At 39.9% G+C, this 23,195-nt stretch overlaps 3 gene segments (V, D, J or C); all 3 read left to right on the forward strand.

Moving 5' to 3' along the window:
* The first annotated feature begins 8,742 nt into the window (after positions 1–8,742).
* Positions 8,743–9,294, forward strand: LOC121400502. The segment is given in 2 exon segments: positions 8,743–8,861; positions 8,975–9,294. Coding segments are annotated over 2 exon segments (369 nt in total).
* Positions 9,295–13,233: 3,939 nt separating this feature from the next.
* On the forward strand, positions 13,234–13,911 carry LOC108696214. The segment is given in 2 exon segments: positions 13,234–13,375; positions 13,509–13,911. Coding segments are annotated over 2 exon segments (369 nt in total).
* Positions 13,912–22,024: 8,113 nt separating this feature from the next.
* Positions 22,025–22,552, forward strand: LOC108719316. The segment is given in 2 exon segments: positions 22,025–22,136; positions 22,229–22,552. Coding segments are annotated over 2 exon segments (357 nt in total).
* The last annotated feature ends 643 nt before the right edge of the window (positions 22,553–23,195 follow it).

Genomic DNA, 23,195 nt, shown 5'->3' on the forward strand with positions numbered 1-23,195 from the left:
GGAAATCTGGGGGGATTGTGATTTGACACAAGATGTTCATTTGGCAGAGGTAGGCCTGGACATATTTAATTTGGATTTGGTGAACGGGGTGAAAAGGGCTTTTCAGTTGTGGAGTGGGGTGGCACAGCCAGGATAAAAGGGGTTTTACGCTGTCAGCCAGTGGCATAGTGGGGCTGCCCTACTGGGTAGCCAAAAGTTGGGTGATTAGATTGGAGAAATGGCAGAAGGCCACAGTGAGAGAAGTGCAGTCACTGCTGGGCAGGCTAAATTTTGCTTGCAGAGTGATTTTTATGGGCAGGGTATTCTGTCGCAGGTTGGGTAAATTGCTGTCTGGGGCCACGGCACCAAACCACCATGTGCGGTTACCAAAGGAGGTGAGAGATGACTTGGTAATTTGGCGTCAGTTCCTTGACACATTTAACGGGAGGCTGATATTCCCCGAGAGTGAGGTCACTAATAAGGAAATGCAGCTTTTCACAGATGCAGCTGGCAGGTTTTGGTGCATATTTGGAGGGCAGGTGGTGCGTGAGGGAGTGGCCGGACAACTGGACTGAGCTTGGGTTGACAAGGAACCTTTGTTTTTTGGAAATGTTTCCCATTATAATTGCCATGTTCATTTGGGGTGACGAGATGAGAAACAGGAGGGTGATATTTGTGACGGATAACATGGGGGTGTTGCAGGCTGTAAACACGCAGTCGGCTTCCTCGGCTGAGGTTGTGCGACTTTTGAGGGTTTTGGTTTTACGATGTTAGCAACTCTTTATCTCGGTTTTAGTGGGAGCGCTTTTGACAACTGGCACCAACGGCAGACAAGGAAGGCCATCACTTCCCGGAGCATCTGTGGCAGCTCGGGATGATCGGATTGGTGGATTAGTGAGATCGTCTATGGCCAAATTGACATGGGCATCGTATGGTAAGGTCTGGACCAAGTGGTAACAGTTGGGTACTTGGGCAAGCGGTATGGATTCTCCATGGGACAGACAGGAGCTCCTGCTTTGGTGGGTATATTGGATGGCGGAACAGGGCAGGTCGGTGGCACAGATTGATAAGGGAAAAGCAGCTCTTTCTTTCCGGTTCAAGGTAAAAGGCTGGGAAGATTTAACTAAAGTTTTTGTCATTAGACAGGTGATAAAGGGGTTGACGAGGGGTCGCACCCGACAGGACTCCAGGAGACCATTATCAATCGATACATTAATCAGTTTAGTTTGAATATTAGAGAAAATATGTTTCACTAAATACGAAGTGATGTTATTCCGGGTGGCATTTGTGTTGGCATTTTTTGGTGCTTTCAGGGGGGGGGAGCTGGTGAGCATTAGCAAACGGGCACCTGGCGGAATTCAAAGGACGGACGTGGAATTGAGTGAGGGGAAGGTGGATATATGGCTTAGACGATCCAAGACTGACCAACTCGGCAAGGGTCGCAGGATTATGTTATATGCACTTAAATAGGGGGATATTTGCCCATATAACAATGTGCAGCTATATCTGGCTTCCCGGCCTATAGGTGATGGCCCTTTGCTAATACACGAAAATAGCACACCGCTTACCAGATTTCAGTTTGTGCGGGTGTTCCCGGGTTTACGGAGGGGGGCGGGGCCCGGCTGCACGTCCCGCACCAGGGCCCGCCCCCCTCTAGTTACGCTGCTGGCGGTGGGCACGGGATCATTCCGCAATGGAAAGGAGCAGGATAAAATTGAACAAACTGCTTAGTGCTTTTGTTAGGAAATCTGGGGGGATTGTGATTTGACACAAGATGTTCATTTGGCAGAGGTAGGCCTGGACATATTTAATTTGGATTTGGTGAACGGGGTGAAAAGGGCTTTTCAGTTGTGGAGTGGGGTGGCACAGCCAGGATAAAAGGGGTTTTACGCTGTCAGCCAGTGGCATAGTGGGGCTGCCCTACTGGGTAGCCAAAAGGGGGTGGTAGTCCCAAGGTGAGTTGGCCCGGGCAGGCCTGGACTGGCAATCTGTGGGTTCTGGCAAATGCCAGAGGGGCTGCTATAAGGTCCCATAGAAATTCAGTATTTAGTGGGCTGGTGTGGTCTGTTTGGTCCTCTTTGTGGGCTGATTGGGCCTCTGTGTACCTGAAATGCCAGGGCCTTTTTTAATTCTCAGTCCGGGCCTGGGCCCGGGGCAAGGCCTAGGGGCAAGGAGGCACAGCAGGTATGAAAACAAGTGATGGTAGATTAGCCTTAGGCTGGAAAACATGTAGGTTAATTGGAATACTGTTAAGTTATTTCAAAGACATTGTTTAATGTTGTATGCAGCCTTCAGCGGCTTGTATTTTACACATGTCAACTTTTACCAAGTTTGAATAAGGATATGGAATAAAACAAGCTGCGGCCTTTTTCACCCAAACTAAGTCTTATGGTGATTATTTGGTGGGGTTGATAAAGAGTTGGAACAATATCGAGTAATACTTAAGTCAAGAAAAGTAACAATAAGAATTAATGAACACAAAAGATCTATAACAAACTACACATACTGGTGGGTAAACACTTTTTTTGAAAATAAATATAATAGCGCCAGTCTAAGATGGCAAGTGTTATTAGAAGTGATATTACCTAGTAGAGGTGGTGACAGAAAAAAGCTGCTGCTACAGTGTGAAGCGAAATGGATAAATAGTCTAAACATACTGGAACCATTTGGGCTGAATGATAAACAAAGTTACAAAAGTTTTTTTTTAACTTAACTAACAATGTGACATTTATTTTTCAGCATATATGGACGTTAATGATTAAACTACTTGGACTTTAAACTCGGCAGGTAGGAGATTTTCACCTGCTTAGAAATACATATGATTAAATGCAGGATTTGGACTTTTGGTGCATTATGATTTGAAACCCTGCTAGGGGTGGAGCGCCTGTGTTTAAAGGACCAGTAACATCAAAAATACATTTGTTAGTACATAATGAAAAAAAAACACCAAGACAAATTATACTTTACAATCTTTATTAAGAAATAACTTACCAAAACTCATCTTCCCTCATCTTCTGAAAAGGCGACAGGCCGACCATCCATCCAGCGGCGATTGATTTCTTCTCCCTTGCTATCTGCTGCTGGATCCTCTAGCTGCCACTTTCCGTGCTACTGTAGGTTTAGGAGAGAGAGGCTGTGTAAGTTTTGGATCGGGAGACCAGCCTAATGTTTTCTTCGCTGTCGCAACACTGCGCAATCCAGTCCTGGGCAGCAGCAGGCTTGGCGCCAGCCTGTATAAACTAAAATGAGATGGAGTCGGGTCGCTACAGAACAGGGGTATAAAGTACAGCGGCGCTTCCAGCATGGACAAGAGGAGCAGAAGCTGAGTTTTGGTAAGTTATTTCTTAATAAAGACTTTGCAATTGTAAAGGATAATTTGTCTTGGTGTTTTTTTTCATTGTGTACTAACAAATTTTTTTTATTTTTTTTGATGTTACTGGTCCTTTAATAAAGAGTAGCTGGGGTACTGTGGGTGTGGCCAAACAAACCTCTTGGATTTCCATCCTGCATGGTTAATTTCATTATTATAAAAATACAAAAGCATTTTTAATCTTAATCAATAAAAATTAAACTGCAGCAACCCATTGAATGTGTGGCACTGAATTTAACTTGATGAATGAGGGTAAATAATGAGTGCAGTGCAGGGACATTAACATGAAACAGGGGAATAGAAACTGTATTTACTCCAGTAGGACAGGTACCAGTAACATAATGATTTCAGTACTTAATACTGCTCTGTGATTTGCATATAATCTACATGTACATTCCCTGTGTGCTTGTGGGGATATAAATATGAGTGAGTGCAGGCAGGGGCTCAGTGATCTGTATCAGGCCTGTGTGCAGTGATCAGTATGGTGTCCCACAGCTGCTTGCTGCCTATACTCATGCTCTGGCTTCAGGGTGAGCACAGTAAATATACAGCTAATAGTGATTTTACATAAATATGTATTAATAATAGATTTTCTGGTTGTATTTGTTTATATCCTCAGGTTCCTATGGGCAGATCATACTGACTCAGTCTCCAGATTATGTCTCTGTGTCACCAGGAGAAACTGTCACCCTCACATGTAAAGCCAGTAGCAGTGTTAGCAATTATATAGCCTGGTACCAACTGAAATCAGGGCAGGCACCAAAGCTGCTGATCTATGCTGCAAGCACCCGACACACAGGGACCCCAGAGCGGATCAGCGGCAGTGGGTCTGGAACTGATTTCACTCTTACAATCAGCAGAATGGAAGCAGAAGATGCAGCAGATTATTACTGTCAGTATTATGCTCAGTTCCCTCTCACACAGTGATACAGAGCTGAACAAAAACCTTCCTCTTTTATAATCTAGAGCAGCACCTTCTCTGTGTAAGCTTCACAAAATGGAAAAAAGGAAATAACTAAACCACAGATAAAAACATATAAATACATTTAGTTTTAGAAAAGGAAGAAGCAGCTGTAGAATAGAGAGAGGAATAAAAATGTGAATATTAAGATACATGCAGAGACTCTATGCAAATCTTTCTGCTAGAAACTAGTTCTCTATTAGGATTCCTGCATCAACATTTTCTTTTACTTTTTACAATCCTATAATTGTATCCAACATCACAGTATCACTATTATAGTCCATTAATTACCTCCCGGCTGCATCTCTAGTCAGCTCTCCCATTTGATATAATGGCAGGAGCAGCCAGGGCCTTCCAGGTCGGCCAGATGCCCTAGGCAACCTGCCCCCCCAAGCGCTCATGAGAAAGGAGGGAGCAGAGAGGAGGGAGGAGCCGACCGGTGCAACGGAGAGAGGAGGGAACTGGTACCAACAGAAATCAGGGCAGGCACCAAAGCCACTAATTTATTGGGCAAACACCCGACACACAGGGACTCAGGATCAGTGGCAGTGGGACTGGATCAGGTTACACAGATTACTCAGCAGTATTCTCAGTTCCCTCTCACACATTGATACAGAACTGAACAAAAACCTTCCTCTTTATGAAGACAAATATATAAAGGGAAATAAGCAGCTGACAGTATTTATTTATATAGAGAATCAGCTTCTCTGTACAAGGGGCCCAGTGGCTCCACAAATGGTTTAGAAAGGAAACCACTAAATCACACAATTATAAAATATTTTAGTTTTAGAAAAAACAATGGCATAAATATTTTTTTTAAATATTAAACATAAGCAAATGTGCAGTGTAAATTGTAATATATCTCTATACAAGGTCTGCTTGCAGCTGATTCTCTTATAGGATTCCTATATAATCTCAGTCTCTTATATAAACAATCCTATAATTTTTCCCAAAAACACAGTATAACCAGTTCAGCCATTAGTTCCCTCCCAGCAGCCTCTCTGATCACCTATTTAATATAATGGCAGGAGCAGCACTAATCACATGGGACCATTCCCATGAATAGGAGAATCTCTAGCAGAGACACTCACACAAGCTGGGATATATCCATCTGGTCTTCTTTCTCCTTTATATTCAGGGTCTGATTTTTTAACATACTAAAGTGCACCAGTCACATTGCCTATAGTAACAATCAGATCTTTGCTAACTGATCAATCAAAAGAAGCTAATGGTTGCTATAAGCAATGGCACTGGTGCAGTTTAGCACATACCATGTTAAATTAGCCTATGACAGCTACAGAAACTTTTTTGTGTTGTTATAGGGTGACAGTCTTGTGTCTCTCTCAGATTATACTGATGTCACAATACATTGTCTCAATGTCTAGGTTAACACATAATATAAATTATCGGTCTCCATTACACCTTCCCAGGAACCAAGCAGAGCAGAACAAACTGTACCTGCTTTAAATATAACACTGAGACTTGACATAAAGCTAAACATGAGATATAAATATGTTTGTTATACAGAGAGACCACTAGGTGTCACTGCAAGTGTATTTCATTCTCCAATGTGACCTCGCTCACTTCTAAACCATAATAAAGTAAATTGTGGGTGAAATCACAAAAAAGTCAAAAAATGAATCCACAACAAATATTTAAGAATTTGCCTTCTATTAGTCTAACTGCAATTGTCTGATGAGAGCTGAAAACTGATTTTTTAAAATTGGGTTCCTATGGAATAAACATAGGGGGAAACAGGGATAAAATAAATACAACTTTATCAAGGATAATACAATGTGACTAAATAGCCCTTTAAATACCCTCCCCACTTTGAATTTCCAGAGCCGAATAACTTCATAAATCCATCATGAAGCTTATCAATAAGTTAAAGTCAGTTTTTCAAATGTTACTAAACCAACACCACTAGGTGTCACTGTAGCTATGAAACAGTGCAAAAAAGAAACAAAAACTCCTGTAAAATGATAAGCATGGCTGTTCACTAACAGAAGCACAAGGACAATAGGTACCAGATAATCCATTAATTCCTGTTATTTATACTCTCCCAAAAATACATAACAATTTGGAAAGGCCACCAGGTCAACCAGTAAGTTCCTTTAAAGGTTCTTTGAATGAAATGATTGCCTTATTTCTTGATGTTTATTATTGATGTTTCTTCTATTGCAAATACTGGTGAATAGAAATGATTTAAACACACCTACCGTCCTACTAATTAATGGATCAACACTCTAAAGATATTCTTTATACTGATATAAAAAAAATATATATGCTTTTATTTTTTCATACCGGTCAACTCCCCTGTAATTTATAGGAGATATTATGATTTACAACCTTGCTGGGGATGGAGCGCCTGTGTTTAATAAGTCCCTGGGGTACTGTGGGTGGGGCCAAAAAAACTTTCAGATTTCCATCCTGTGTGGTTAATATCTTTATTTTAAAAATAACAAAAGCCTTTTTATGTGCAGCTTAATCAATGGAAACAAAAACATTTGCCCATTGAATTTGTGGCACTGAAATTTTTTTTTTTTTAATTTCTTTATTTCATCAATTTTTTCCAAACAAAAAAAGGAAAGGGTACAGAAAAAAGGGATGAGGGTACAGGGTAATATCAAGTACCAGTCTTCATTACATCTCATTAAGTGCTTTTTGTTACTACATTTATCATATCATGTATTGCCCACAATATAAGACATCCACTCTATCAGTAATTTCAGGTCTCATACTTAATACACTTTCCAGATCATTTTCCCTAGGTCTTCCCCATTTCCATTGATTCTATAAATCTATGCCAGGGAGACCATATTTGCCAATACATTGCACTATTATTGTGATGTACATGTGTTAATTCCTCTAATACTCTTATTTCATCCACAGATTTTAACCAGTTATTATATGTAGAAGGTTCCTTTGACTTGGAATAAGTGCTTTAGCAGCCTGGATTAGTTGAAAGGTAAGTAAGTCATCCAACATCTTAGCTTTCTCTAGGTTCACATTCAATAGTATTACTGCATAATCATCTACACAAATTTTGATAGATGTTATTTTGTGTATGCTCTCTAATACCTGGGACCAGTAGTCTTTCAATCTTGAACACGTTATTCAGATATGTATATGTGTACCCACCTCTTTATTACATCTCCAACATAGGTTGGATGTCTGTGGGTGCATCTTATGGAGTTTGACAGGAGTATAGTGCCATCTTGTCACCATTTTATATATAGCTTCTTTTACTTTCACAACCCTTGTCATCTTATTCCCATATTTAAAGATCTTTATCCATTCATGTTCTTGTATATTTCTACCAAATTCTCTCTCTGAAAATGATTTAAATTCCTCTGTGTTTAGTACCATATTATACATTTTGGATAAAGGTTTAATCACTTCTTGATCTTGATCTATTATCCGCTCCCACTCTGTTAGGGGTCTGTCCCATTCTCTTTCTCTGTTAATATTTAAAAAATGGTGCAGTTGGTAGTAACCCCATAAATCTCTTGGGTATTTCCCCCATCTCCTTTGCAAGTCCTCTAGTGAGCTCAACTTGCTCCTTTAACCAAATCCTGTACCTTAGTGGGTCTATCGTCCAAGTTCTCCCATATAGCGAATGCTCCCCTTTCCATACCCGGAGGGAAGTTTGGATTATATCTTAAGAGTTGTAGCACATAGGGTGCTTTCGTCAGGTGCAATGTTATTTTGTTCTTATGCCATATTTTCAAGGTTGTACTAATTAATGGATGTTGTTGCATAGACTTATTCACTGCCCATTTATTATCCCATAATGAATGTTCTAGTGGATAGTGGCACCACCCTTGTTCTTATTCACACCAGTCTTTTTTCCCTTTCCTTGTCGTCCAGTTCAATAGTCTAATCAAATGCACTGCTATAAAATCTAAATAAGGATCTGGGACTCCCATTCCTGCTTTTTCTTTTATTTGAGTTATGTGCTTATAGCTTAGCCTCTGGGGTTTCCCTCCCCAAATGAATCTTGTGAAAATCAATCTTAATGTAGTAAAGAAAGTGGGAGGGTACATCTATTGGTAGGACTTGGAAAAAGTATAGGGCTTTGGCCATGACCACCATCTTTATCGCTTGAATTCTGCCAAACCAAGATATCTTAATGTTCTTCCAGTTATCGATTGCCTTTTGAATAGAAGCTAACAATGGAACATAATTATCTTGATATGCTCTTTCTAAATCATCTCTTAAATTCACCCCCAGATATTTAATAGTTGAGACTGAATTTATCTTGATGAATGAGTGTAAATAATGAGTGCAGTGCAGGGACATTAACATGAAACAGGGGATATAAACTGTATTTTCTCCAGTAGGACAGATACCAGTAACATAATGATTTAAGTACTTAATACTGCTCTGTGATTTGCATATAATCTACATGTACATTCCCTGTGTACTTGTGGGGATATAAATATGAGTGAGTGCAGGCAGGGGCTCAGTGATCTGTATCAGGCCTGTGTGCAGTGATCAGTATGGTGTCCCACAGCTGCTTGCTGCCTATACTCATGCTCTGGCTTCAGGGTGAGAATTAATCACTGTCTAATAATTATACAGAATCAGCACAAAACACTTCCATTACAGGAACAGTTATATCATTTTAGTTACTATACTCGTATTTTTTTCTTAATCCTCAGGTTCCTATGGGCAGATTGTATTGACTCAGTCTCCAGATTATGTCTCTGTGTCACCAGGAGAAACTGTCACCCTCACATGTAAAGCCAGTAGCAGCCTTGTAAGTGGCTCTACCAGCTTGTTAGCCTGGTACCAACAGAAATCAGGGCAGGCACCAAAGCTGCTGATCTATCACGCAAGCACCCGACACACAGGGACCCCAGAGCGGTTCAGCGGCAGTGGGTCTGGAACTGATTTCACTCTTACAATCAGCAGAATGGAAGCAGAAGATGCAGCAGATTATTACTGTCAGCAATATAACAGCAACCCTCTCACACAGTGATACAGAGCTGAACAAAAACCTTCCTCTTTTATAATATAGAGCAGCACCTTCTCTGTGTAAGCTTCACAAAATGGAAAAAATGAAATAACTAAACCACAGATATATAAATACATTTAGTTTTAGAAAAGGAAGAAGCAGCTGTATAATAAAGAGTAGAATAAAAATGTGAATACTTCCAGTGCACGCTGCAACGATCCCTGTGACAAGCATAAAATCAAGCTAATTTGTGAGTAGATAAACCTACTTACCTGTCGGGAAAACTGTAATACACTTTATAGAATTTCTATCTTTATTATTGGGGATTCTATATCGAACAAGCGCACCAGACTCAGGAACATTTTTTGTATACTCTGTGGATCGGTGGATTCACATAAATCTCTGGTGCTGCTGACCATTTCCTTAATTGGCCTCTGCGCAGTGCTCACACCTGATTGACATGTGAAGAGTGAGACTCTCTATGCAAGTCTTTCTGTTAGAAACTAGTTCTCTATTAGGATTCCTGCATCAACATTTTATGTTTTTACAATCCTATTATCTTACCCAACATCACAGTATAACCAGTACAGTTCATGAGTTCCCTCCCAGCAGCCTCTCTGATCACTGAGCTCTCCCATTTGATATAATGGCAGGAGCAGCCCTTTCCCATTAATAGGAGAATTCTCTATGATTTACTATGATATTTGGAGCTGACCAAAGCAACTATGCAGATACTTGATTTCACATTCTGGTGGTGAACTAATGGTGCTGGGCAAATCAATATAATTTGGTTTTTGTGGCCAATTGTCCTGGTTTAATTATAGAAGAGCCAACTGTACCAGTGTTCTGTATTCGCCCGTAGCAACCAATCAGATTTTTTCTTTTATCCTCAGTAGACAAATACGAGCTAGTTACTGAATGAAGTGGTTTTTGATATTTTTCTTTTCAATCTTTTGATAGGGCCCCGTTTAAACTTAAGATATAGGAAAATATTGTCGGAACAGTCATACAACCCAGTTCCAAAAATATCTAACCTTAATTTAGATTTCAAATTGGAATCTCTAGTATAGCATAGAGGTATTGTCCACAAATCTTACACCCAACTGGCATTCAGTCTGAGGCCCCTGCCACTTAGCCAACCCTGCCCAGGGGCCAGTCCTACAGTTTGTGAATCCAGGGTTGGACTGGGCCAGTAAGACACAAAGTAAAAACCCGGTAAGCCCCGGTCCTCATGGGCCTTGCCGACCCAGACCTGCATTTGTCTCCTATTCACATGGGTCTGTACTGTCCCCTGATCTACCCCTTAGCTACAATCACAGCCACAACTAGAGGACCGGTGCTGGGGCCCAGAGGGGGTTTACAGCTGTGTCGGGGGTGTGGAATTGCAGCTGGTTCAGGGGGGAACAGAGGGGGTGGGGGTCCCTGTGGTACCTGGACCCTCCAGTTTGACACTGTGTGAATTGCTGCACTAATGTAAGTAGCCACACTTCCACATGATTCCATTTGGAACTACAAAAAGGGTTATCTAAGGGAAAATCAACTTTACTTTTTATGTTTACTTTAAAAATAACGTAAAAAACCCCTTTGGCTTTTATGATTTTACTCCAGTTGTCTGATCGAAACTAATTGCTGATAATCTGGTGCCTGCTGATACTTTATAATAGAATGAATGTTTTTTTCAGTTTACCCCCCTCATAAGGCAGCTGTATATGAACTCACTACAAAGAAACTTACAAATTAAGGTTCATTCATTAAAATGATTATAAGTGGCTACACAGATTGCTGCCTCACACCTTTAAATGCAGCACAGATCAAAGAATAAAATGTGAAATCTATGGAAATGGCAGTCAGGTCCTTGACAATCCACAATATAGATGTTACAGTGTATGGCAGGTAACTGTTTAAAACATTGAAAATCCCTATTCTGATTGGCCAGTTATAATTGTACTCACTGCTGACTGCACCAGAGAGAGGGCGACACTCTCATACTCACCAATATTCCCCATAAAGAAGGCAGCAATGCTTGTTGGGCTGAAACCTCAGCAGTTACTTAAGATTCATTTCACTTACTAATGTGATTGGGGGGAATCATATGTGTAAAAAATGGCTCTGTATTAGAGAGGAAGGCTGGTAGGTAAGTACTAGGGAGTCTGACTCACCTTCCCACTGTGGCACTTTCCAGTTACCTCTGCCTTAATCTCGATTTCAATAATTTTTTATTAAGTATTTTCAAGTATATATAGTCATATTAATGACATTTTACAGTAATGTTCTCTTTTTACATAAAACATACATAGAAAAAATAAACGAGTCATATGATCTATAACAACAATGTTAATATTTACATAATAACATATATTGTACAGTTTCCATGTAACAGCCTATCTTATCAAATAGATGTGTTATATTATATTCATATCTATAGCCAATATTCAAGTATATTTCAGTTGCCTTTAAATGTTTATATCCTTTATCCGGTGGTCAGTAAGGCAATTCAAGCGGATTTATTCGCGTAATTCCCTCAACTCATGTAATAACACAAGATAGATGATAAAATGTGCATTCTTCCATTACATGTTTTTAAGATATTGGTAGATACAAAGTTGTTAAATCTATCTAGTTTTGATGAAGACTGATTCAGAATATTGTGTAGTACTTGCCATGTATAATGTTTCTCCAAGCTAATTGATTATTCAAATATCAATATCTATTGTACCAGCTGTCAAAGGCTATAGACAAGTTGAACCTATTTACCTGGAAAATGGAGGAATGATATCACCCTACATAGATCCCAGAGACTTTGGATCTTTGATCAAGTGCAGAATGATACAGTACACATGTTTGCTAGAAACAATTGCTCATGAACCATTTGATAGAATATGTTGAAATTGTACATTCAATAAAGTCATTAATATAAATATCTCATACCTCAACCACTCTTTATTTTATTTAAGTTGTTACCTTGTTGCATCATGTTCATTATTGTAGGTGTTGCTGTAAGGTTCCACTTAACCTAGGAAATGGGGGATTAAACCACCCTACATAGATTCCAGGGAATGGATCTTTATAACTCGATTTTGTACCATGATACATGTTCAAGAAAGTGTTGGGTACTGAGGTATATATTATTCTATAGCTTTAAACCCTATTTATAGACCTCTGCCTTAATCTCAAGCAGCAGAACATGGGATAAACCAACCAGCTCCTCCCTCTGATTCTCTCAATGACCCAGGGAAGGTACAAAGCCTAATATTCCTCCTTCACATGGCAAACTGTTGTCCCCAAGATTAAAGCACCATAACAACAATAATTACAGCTCATTCCCATAAACCTCCCTATATACAGGCTTGAATTGTAAGCTTATCATTTCTTATGTCTACTTTGCTGCTGGTCTCTCTGTCTCTAGCAGGTGCTCCTGATCCAGTCTGTACTACTCTACCAGCCTTAAACCTTGGTCTGCACTTAATAACCCCACTGTTTGTTTAATCTAGGAATGTTGCCCTACATTGCAAGTAAGCCTGCCAACCTGTTTATTAACCTCAAGTGTACTTGTGCCTGACTTCTGCCCTCCCTTGTTATCAATGCCCGTACTTCAATAAAGTTCTACTGTTTGCCAAGTATTTACCCTGCCCATTTCCCAATCAGCTTCCTCTTTGGACTCGACCCAAATACTATGGGCAGTGGCTCCCTGGTGGTCAGTACATTTAGCCACTGGTTTCCTAACACTATATTCTTAATATTCTTTTAAAACCACCCACTCATCCCATCTATCTATACCTCCATGTACACAAGGCAATTACTTGCTAGTCCTTCTTTCTGCTGACTGGAATTACTTGTTTCAGCTATGTATATTACCCACCAGCAACCCCAGATTATTGCATTACATGTAGGAACTGTTACCAGTATTATGAGAGCTAATGTCTGATCATTGATGCTTTTATTACATCTCTGTTTTGCATATAATATACATTCCCTGTGTGCTTGTGGGGATATAAATATGAGTGAGTGCAGGCAGGGGCTCAGTGATCTGTATCAGGCCTGTGTGCAGTGATCAGTATGGTGTCCCACAGCTGCTTGCTGCCTATACTCATGCTCTGGCTTCAAGGTGAGAAGTGCCAATCAAATATAAACAGATTCTAAGTCTAACAGAGTAACACTTTAGAGGATATATTATCCTTCGAGGTGTTTCAAGCTGAAGATTGGTTCATTTTTACTAACTGTTTTTGATCATTCCTCAGGTTCCTATGGGCAGATTGTACTGACTCAGTCTCCAGATTATGTCTCTGTGTCACCGGGAGAAACTGTCACCCTCACATGTAAAGCCAGTAGCAGTGTTATATATGGCTCTACCAGCTATCTCCACTGGTACCAACAGAAATCAGGGCAGGTACCAAAGCTGCTGATCTATAAGGCAAACACCCGACACACAGGGACCCCAGAGCGGTTCAGTGGCAGTGGGTCTGGAACAGATTTCACTCTTACAATCAGCAGAATGGAAGCAGAAGATGCAGCAGATTATTACTGTCAGCAGAGTAGGAGCGACCCTCTCACACAGTGATACAGAGCTGCACAAAAACCTTCCTCTTTTATGAAGACAAATATATAAAGGGAAATAAGCAGCTGACAGTATTCCCTGGGTACATGTTATTAGAGGTTTATGACAGTCCTGTCACTATGCACCTAGGCAGCAGGATTTTAGGGGGGCGGCATGCTGCCCAACCACACCCACATTGGTTCAAAAACACTGGGGATGCACAGAAGATACAATCAATTTGTAAATTTCCCGTGCCCAATCCACATTGCTCGGGTCCTGATTATGTAAATTTGCATGAATAAAGGGGGGGCGGCAGTGGGCCTAGGGGTGCCCGTTATGTAAATCCGGCCCTGTGCACAAGTTACTGGTTCTACTCACCTTCCTTACACAGTTCTATGGTACTTACCTGCAGGTGCTCATACAGACCTGGGACCCCCCCTAAAAGTGTTGGGAGCAGAGACTGTGACCTGATATAGAGAATTAGCTTCTCTGTACAAGGGGCCCAGTGGCTCCACAAATGGTTTAGAAAGGAAACTACTAAATCACACAATTATAAATTATTTTAGTTTTAGAAAAAACAATGGCATAAATCTTTTTTTAAAATATTAAACATAAGAAAATGTGCAGTGTATATTGTAATGTACCTCTATACAAGGTCTATTTTGAAGCTGATTCTCTAATAGGATTCCTATATAATCTCAGTCTCTTAATCTCACAATACCAAAGACACATTTCTAGCTTTTTAATGGTTTCTTAACATGTTTTTTGTTAATTACTCTCTTGCCTTGCAATCTATAGGTAATGTTCCACCTTTAAAGGAATAGTTCAGAGTTATAGAACTGAAAAGCAGGAAGTTGGATTCTGGCTGTTTTATTAGACTTCTGTTCACTCCAGCCTTTATACTGTACATTAGATTTTGTAATTATCTAACTATATTAGATTAGATTATATTAGATTTACGTGATTTGCCACCAGCGAATATTTCACGAAACGGCCGCGAAAATTTGCGGCGCCGTTTCGTGAATTTTTCGCCGTTTCGCAAAATTTGCTAAGTTTTTCGGCGAAGCAAAACGGCGCAAATTCGCCCATCACTATTTTGCACAGCCTATCTATTTACACATTTTATTTTCACACTGAACTATTCCTTTAAAGGCAGAATTCAACACCATACACATATTATTTATGTTTATTTAGTTTGTCTTGCCCAGAGGAGTTGCAGTAGTAGCAACACCACAGAGCAGCTTCAATTTTCTAAACCAATATGCTAGCCTTCCAAGAAATCTGCAGCTATTTGTCTTAAGGCAACAACAGCAAATGGGACCCCTAATAAACATGAATATATGCTGTTAGGCACCCTGCATGTGACTGGCCGTGTTCCTGAAATTATGTCAGGACAAACTTTTTAGAAACAATATTTTCAACTTTATGCCATAAGAAAGAGGGTTGTTTGCTCTTAAGATGTGACTGGCTGTTAAAGGAATAGTTCAGTGTGAAAATAAAAACTGGGTAAATAGATAGGCTGTGCAAAGTAAAAATGTTTCTAATATAGTTAGTTAGCCAAAAATGTAATGTATAAAGGCTGGAGTGAACAGATGTCTAATAAAACAGCCAGAATCCAACTTCCTGCTTTTCAGCTCTCTAACACTGAGTTAGTCAGTGACTTGAAGGGGGGCCACATGGTACATTTCTGTTCAGTGAGTTTGTAATTGATCCTCAGCATTCAGCTCAGATTCAAAAACAACAGATATGACCCATGTGGCTCCCCCCAAGTCTCTGATTGGTTACTGCCTGGTAACCAGGGTAACAAGTCAGTGTAAACCAAGAGAGCTGAAAAGCAGGAAGTAGTGCTCTGACTGACATGTTATATATAAAATCACTCCAGCCTTTAGACATAACATTTTTGCCTAACTAACTATATTAGATAAATTTTTATTTTGCACAGCCTATCTATTTACCCAGTTTTTATTTTCACACTGAACTAATCCTTTAAAACTTGGTTTATAAATTGATGTATGATTCACATCAACCTCTTTACTGGTATTGAGCTCATAGGGGTATTTTAAGTCATGGTAAGACTCTGGGGCCAAAAAAGCAATGCCTATCTTGTCAGTGCTATATAAATAAATGATGATGAATTGTCACCAACAGACACTTTGCCAGGCTCAAATTTGTTACCACTACATTAATTCACTAAAATGTCAAGTTGCTTCTCTGCTGCCGAACGCTGGTGACTTTTTAGTAGTGTTACATTGGTAGTGTGAGCATTTCATAGCGAAGTTTCACTAGCATTCATTTCTGCCTAATAAAACTTCATTAGTCCTTCTAAGCCGTCAATTTGAATAGGGCACCCACATTACAGTTGTATGGACATCTTTATTACTGATGTTGCTGAAATTGCTTGAAGTGGCCACTTTTTATTACTAATGTCCAAGGAATCAGAATAAAGACAAAAGAGATCCTCTAATGCCCTAGACATGAGCCCTCCCTAAAACAAATAAATGTTCCATGCCCCTCAAAAAAATGGTAACACAAAAAACTTCATATTCAGAACTTATGAAGGCAATCCCACTTTAAAAAAAGTAAAAGTCTGATTGAGGAGGATGAAGGTTTGTTTTAGTTCATCTGGTCTGAGGTGGTGAAGAAAACTTTGGCGAAAGAGGTAGCGTAAAATTTGCATCTTGAATTTGTGGACCGTAACGGTGATAGGGTGCGAACGAACGCTAGTGACGGTCTCCTTTGCTAGCGAATTGCCCTCTATGCAGATGGGATTTCAGGTGAACTGATGCTAGCGTTTGCCTTTTGCGCCCTTTAGTGAATCTGCCCCAATGCCTTATAATGAGTTAATCTCAAAATAAGACTTATATTACAATACTCCTATAATCTCAACAGTAGGGGTTAATCTTATAATACATAAAACATGTTTTATCACCAGCGACAGCTAAGAAGCCAGCAACCATCATCATGCTACAAAAGCTGCAAACAATCTCTCCTCCTCTATTGGGCACCTTCAGCCAGTAATGGCTCAATTACCTGAACACTTAACGTTTTAGCTAACAGTGAGATAGATACATGTTACTGTCAGACATGATAACTACAATAAAATGAATACTAACTGTATTAGCAATAGGTGCTGCTGATTTCAGTTTTCAGAACTGAGATACCCGGGCACATTGTTTCAAACCGGACTGTACCCATAAAAACCTGACTGTCTGGTTCAAAGCCGGACAGGTGGCAACCCTATGCAGGTCCCATGAGTAAAGCGATGCAAATGCTGTTCAAGCAGTTTGAACATTGGTGTCTGTCAAACTAAATTACCACTGGGTAATATTTCCTGCAAATATTCTGCAGCAAATTTATGAATTTATGAATTAGTCAGTTTTAGTATAAAATGTATAGAATTCTGTGGTCAGTATTTCAGATTAATGTTTGGTTATGTGAGAAATAGTGTGTATGGTGTCAGTCTGTTGGGATACACCTCTTGCTAAGTGATCAATCAAAAGAAGTTGCCGGTTGCTATGAGTAATTGCACTGGTGCAGTTTAGCACATACCATGTTAAATAAGCCTATGACAGCTATAGAAACAATTTTGTGTTATTATAGGGTGACAGTCCTGTCTCTCTCAGGTTATACTGATGTCACATTATATTTTTCAATGTCTAGGGTGACACATAATGTAAATTATAGTGCTTATCTACACCTTCCCATCCCAGGAACCAAGAAGAGATGCACAAATATTGTGAGAACAAACTGTACCTGCTTTAAATATAAAACTGAGACTTAACACAAAGCTAAAAGTGAGATATAAATATGTGTTTGTTATACAGAGAGACCACTAGGTGTAACTTCAAGTGTATTTCATACCCAAATGTGAGTCTCCTCACTTCTAAACCACAATAAAATAAATTGTGGGTGAAATCACAAAAAGGTCAAAAATTGAATCCACAACAAATAATAATGAATTTGCCTTTAATTAGTAATTGTCTGATGAGAGCTGATAACTATTTTTAGAATTAGGTTCTATGAGAATAACCATAGGGGGAGCTGGGATAAAAGGAGCCCAAGACCTGTCAGTAGTTACAATACAAGGTATTCACATGGATCAACACCCTTTTAAGTAATTATGGGTAGAAACATGCAAATGACTCCTTTATGTCTCTGTGACACTGATACATCCAGCACTGCTAGTTTAGAGCCTTAAGGGGGCCATACACAGAGAGATCTGCTCATTTGGGCAATATCGGGCTGATCCGATCGTGAGCTCTAGGGCCCAACGATCAGATCCTAACAAATGGGAATGGGCAGTCGGATCGTGGGACCGCATCAACAAAACAGATGTGGCCACGATCCAACCTGATTTTTAGTCCCATCCGATCAAGATCTGGCCAACTTTCAGTCAGATCTCGATCGGGGAAGCCCGTAGGGGGGCCCCATACATGGGCCAATAAGCTGCAGACTCGGTCTGTTGGCACCTTTTATCGGCCCGTGTATGACCACCTTTACATTCAGACATGGATACAGCCGGTTTTTTTTTTCACACATCACAATTTGACGTTTCAGTCTGGCCTGGGGACCTTTATCAAGGATAATACAATGTGACTAAATAGCCCTTTAAATACCCTCCCCACTGTGAATTTTCAGAGCTGAATGACATCATAAATCCATCATGAAACTTATCAATAGTGTTAAAGTCCTTATCAACATCAGTTTTAAAATGTCACCATTAGGTGTCACTGTAGCTATAAAACTGTGCAAAAATGAAACAAAAACTCCTGTAAAATGATAAGCATGGCTGGTCACTAACAGAAGCACAAGGACAAAATAGAAGAGGGGGATGGTGGTTAGCACAGCTTTTCCAAATGATATGCATCCAATTCCTTAATAGTTGCTCTGTGCTGCAACTGCTGCAAAAGATCCAAGTAAAGGAGAAGGAAGAGGAACTCCAGCAGTATTACTGCAAACAACATTTTATTCCAGGCAGTGGTAAACACAACATGTTTCGGGTTCAATAACCTTTATCAAGTGAATAAGGACAAGGACAATTGGTATCAGATAATCCATTAATTCCTGTTATTTATACTCTCTCAAAAATACATAAAAATTTGGAAATGCCACCAGGTCAACTTATAAGTTCCTCTAAAGTTTCTTTCAATTAAATGAATGCCTTACTTCTTGATGTTTATTATTGATGTTTCTTCTATTGCAAAGTGAAAATTGTCTGGTGTTGGAGTGCAAAGTAACGCTAGCGTCTATCTCTTTCACTAGCGAAATGACGCCTGCGCCCGTTAGTAAATCAGTGAAGTTGCAAAATGATGTCACTCTGGTGAATTTTCACCAGCGTTAGACACTTTGCCCTTTAGGGAATCTGCCCCTTGGTGTATAGTAACTTTCTTTATGTAACATGTTATTGCATTCAGTGGGTTCGATGTACAAGTCTGTTTCCAAAATGTTACCATTTTTAATTAAATTTACATCTAAAAAATGTACAGATTTAGAATCATATTCAGCTGTGAGTTTTATAGTGGGATGTTGTGAGTTGATGTATGCTAAAAATTCACCTAACCTGGATTCATCAGAAATCCATAGTAGGAATATATCATCCACAAAGTGTAGAGAGCATTAAATGTATGGTGTAAATTCATTCTGTCCAAAAATTATTCCCTGCTCAATATAGTATATAAAATATTGGCATAACTGGATGCAAGGTTGCTTCCCATAGCGGTACCTTGTATCTGTATAAAAAAAGCATTATCAAACCTGAAATCATTTTTCTTAAGTACCAGAAAAAGTAATTCATTTAAATAGTAAATCATATTCTGTGGGATTTTTGTTACAAGAAGAGCCTCTTCTATGTACTGAATGCCTTCATCATGTGGTATAGAGGTATATAGTGATTAAACATCTGTACTGAATAATATCCAATCATAATCCACATGTGTAAATTGTGTTAGTCTGCACAAAAAATCTCAGATCTCAGATGAGTGCCTGCACGTGTTGGAGACATTGCAAGAGATGGCGAGAGAATTTGGGGTCCCTTTAGCACCTGAAAAGACGGTGGGACCGGTAACTTGCCTCTGTTTTCTGGGATTGGAAATTGATATGCGGGCGGATGAATGCCTCCTACCAGCGGACAAATTGAGCGAGTTGAAAAGTTGGGTGATTAGATTGGAGAAACGGCAGAAGGCCACAGTGAGAGAAGTGCAGTCACTGCTGGGCAGGCTAAATTTTGCTTGCAGAGTGATTATTATGGGCAGGGTATTCTGTCGCAGGTTGGGTAAATTGCTGTCTGGGGCCACGGCACCATGTGTGGTTACCAAAGGAGAGATAACTTGGTAATTTGGCGTCGGTTCCTTGACACATTTAACGGGAGTCTGATATTCCCCGAGAGCGAGGTCACTAATAAGGAAATGCAGCTTTTCACAGATGCAGCTGGCAGTCACGGTTTTGGTGCAGGTGGTGCGTGAGGGAGTGGCCGGACAACTGGACTGAGCTTGGGTTGACAAGGAACCTTTGTTTTTTGGAAATGTTTCCCATTATAATTGCCTTGTTTATTTGGGGTGACGAGTTGAGAAACAGGAGGGTGATATTTGTGATGGATAACATGGGGGTGGTGCAGGCTGTAAACAAGCAGTCGGCTTCCTCGGCTGAGGTTGTGCGACTTTTGAGGGTTTTGGTTTTACGATGTTAGCAACTCAATGTGGTTTTTTGGGCGGTGCACCTCCCGGGAGTTAAAAATGAGATTGTTGACTCTTTACCTCGGTTTTAGTGGGAGCGCTTTTGACAACTGGCACCAACGGCAGACGAGGAAGGCCATCACTTCCCGGAGCATCTGTGGCAGCTCGGGATGATCGGATTGGTGGGTTAGTGAGATCGTCTGTGGCTGAATCGACATGGGCATCGTATGGTAAGGTCTGGACCGAGTGGTAACAGTTGGGTACCTGGGCAGGCGGTATGGATTCTCCATGGGACAGACAGGAGCTCCTGCTTTGGTGGGTATATTAGATGGCGGAACAGGGCAGGTCGGTGGCACAGATTGAGAAGGGAAAAGCAGCTTTTTCTTTCTGGTTCAAGGTAAAAGGCTGGGAAGATTTAACTAAAGTTTTTGTCATTGGACAGGCGATAAAGCTGCTCCTACAGTGTGAAAGAAATGGATACATAGTCTAAACATACTGGAACCATTGGAATGATACACAAAGTTACAAAAGTTTTTTTTTTTTTAACTTAACTAACAATGTGACATTTATTTTTCAGCATATATGGACGTTAATGATTATACTACTATACTACTTGGACTTTAAACTTGGCAGGTAGGAGATTTTCACCTGCTTAGAAATACATATGATTAAATGCAAGATTTGGACTTTTGGTGCATTATGATTTGAAACCCTGCTAGAGGTGGAGCGCCTGTGTTTAAAGGACCAGTAACATCAAAAAAAAATGTAAAAAAATTTGTTAGTACATAATGAAAAAAAACACCAAGACAAATTATACTTTACAATCTTTATTAAGAAATAACTTACCAAAACTCACGTTCCCTCATCTTCTGAAAAGGCAACAGGCCGACCATCCATCCAGCAGAGATTGATTTCTTCTCCCTGGCTGGATCCTTTAGCTGCCACTTTCCATGCTACTGTAGGTTTAGGAGAGAGAGACTGTGTAAGTTTTGGATCGGGAGACCAGCCTAATTGTTTGGTTTGGCGCCAGCCTGTGTAAACTAAAAGGAGATGGAGTCGGGCCGCTACAGAACAGGGGCGCTTCTAGCATGGACAAGTTATTTCTTCATAAAGACTTTCCAATTGTAAAGGATAATTTGTCTTGGTTTTTTTTTCATTGTGTACTAACGAATTTTTTTAAATTTTTTTTTGATGTTACTGGTCCTTTAATAAAGAGTAGCTGGAGTACTGTGAGTGTGGCCAAACAAACCTCTTGGATTTCCATCTTGCATGGTTAATATCATTATTTTAAAAATACAAAAGCATTTTTAATCTTAATCAATAAAAATTAAACTGCAGCAACCCATTGAATGTGTGGCACTGAATTTAACTTGATAAATGAGGGTAAATAATGAGTGCAGTGCAGGGACATTAACATGAAACAGGGGAATAGAAACTGTATTTACTCCAGTAGAACAGGTACCAGTAACATAATGATTTCAGTACTTAATACTGCTCTGTGATTTGCATTTAATCTACATGTACATTCCCTGTGTGCTTGTGGGGATATAAAAATGAGTGAGTGCAGGCAGGGGCTCAGTGATCTGTATCAGGCCTGTGTGCAGTGATCAGTATGGTGTCCCACAGCTGCTTGCTGCCTATACTCATGCTCTGGCTTCAGGGTGAGCACAGTAAATATACAGATAATAATAGTGATGTTACATAAATATGTATTGATAACAGATTTTCTGGTTGTATTTGTTCATATCCTAAGGTTCCTATGGGCAGGTTGTACTGACTCAGTCTCCAGATTATGTCTCTGTGTCACCAGGAGAAACTGTCACCATCACATGTAAAGCCAGTAGCAGTGTTAGCAATTATATAGCCTGGTACCAACAGAAATCAGGGCAGGCACCAAAGCTGCTGATCTATAAGGCAAACACCCGACACACAGGGACCCCAGAGCGGTTCAGTGGCAGTGGGTCTGGAACTGATTTCACTTTTACAATCAGCAGAATGGAAGCAGAAGATGCAGCAGATTATTACTGTCAGCAGCATGGTTGGAACCCTCTCACACAGTGATACAGAGCTGAACAAAAACCTTCCTCTTTTATAATATAGAGCAGCACTTTCTCTGAAAAAAAAATGGAAAAAAGGAAATAACTAAACCACAGATATATAAATACATTTAGTTTTAGAAAAGGAAGAAGCAGCTGTAGAATAAAGAGTAGAATAAAAATGTGAATATTAAGATATGTGCAGAGGGAGACTCTCTATGCAAGTCTTTCTGTTAGAAACTAGTTCTCTATAAGGATTCCTGCATCAACGTTTTGTTTGATTTTTTTTACAATCCTATAATCTTATCCAACATCACAGTATAACCAGTACAGTTCATGAGTTCCCTCCCAGCAGCCTCTCTGATCACTGAGCTCTCCCATTTGATATAATGGCAGGAGCAGCCCATTCCCATGAATAGGAGAATTCTCTATGATTTACTTAGATATTTGGAGCTGACCAAAGCAACTATGCAGATACTTGATTTCACATTCTGGTGGTGAACTAATGGTGCTGGGCAAATCAATATAATTTGGTTGTTGTGGCCAATTGTCCTGGTTTAATAATAGAAGAGCCAAATGTACCAGTGTTCTGTATTTGCCCGTAGCAACCAATCAGATTTTTTCTTTAATTCTCAGTAGACAAATAAGAGCTAGTTACTGATTGGTTGCTATAAGCAACTGCAC

Source organism: Xenopus laevis, chromosome 1L (assembly GCF_017654675.1).
Source record: "Xenopus laevis strain J_2021 chromosome 1L, Xenopus_laevis_v10.1, whole genome shotgun sequence".
NCBI lineage: Eukaryota > Metazoa > Chordata > Amphibia > Anura > Pipidae > Xenopus > Xenopus laevis.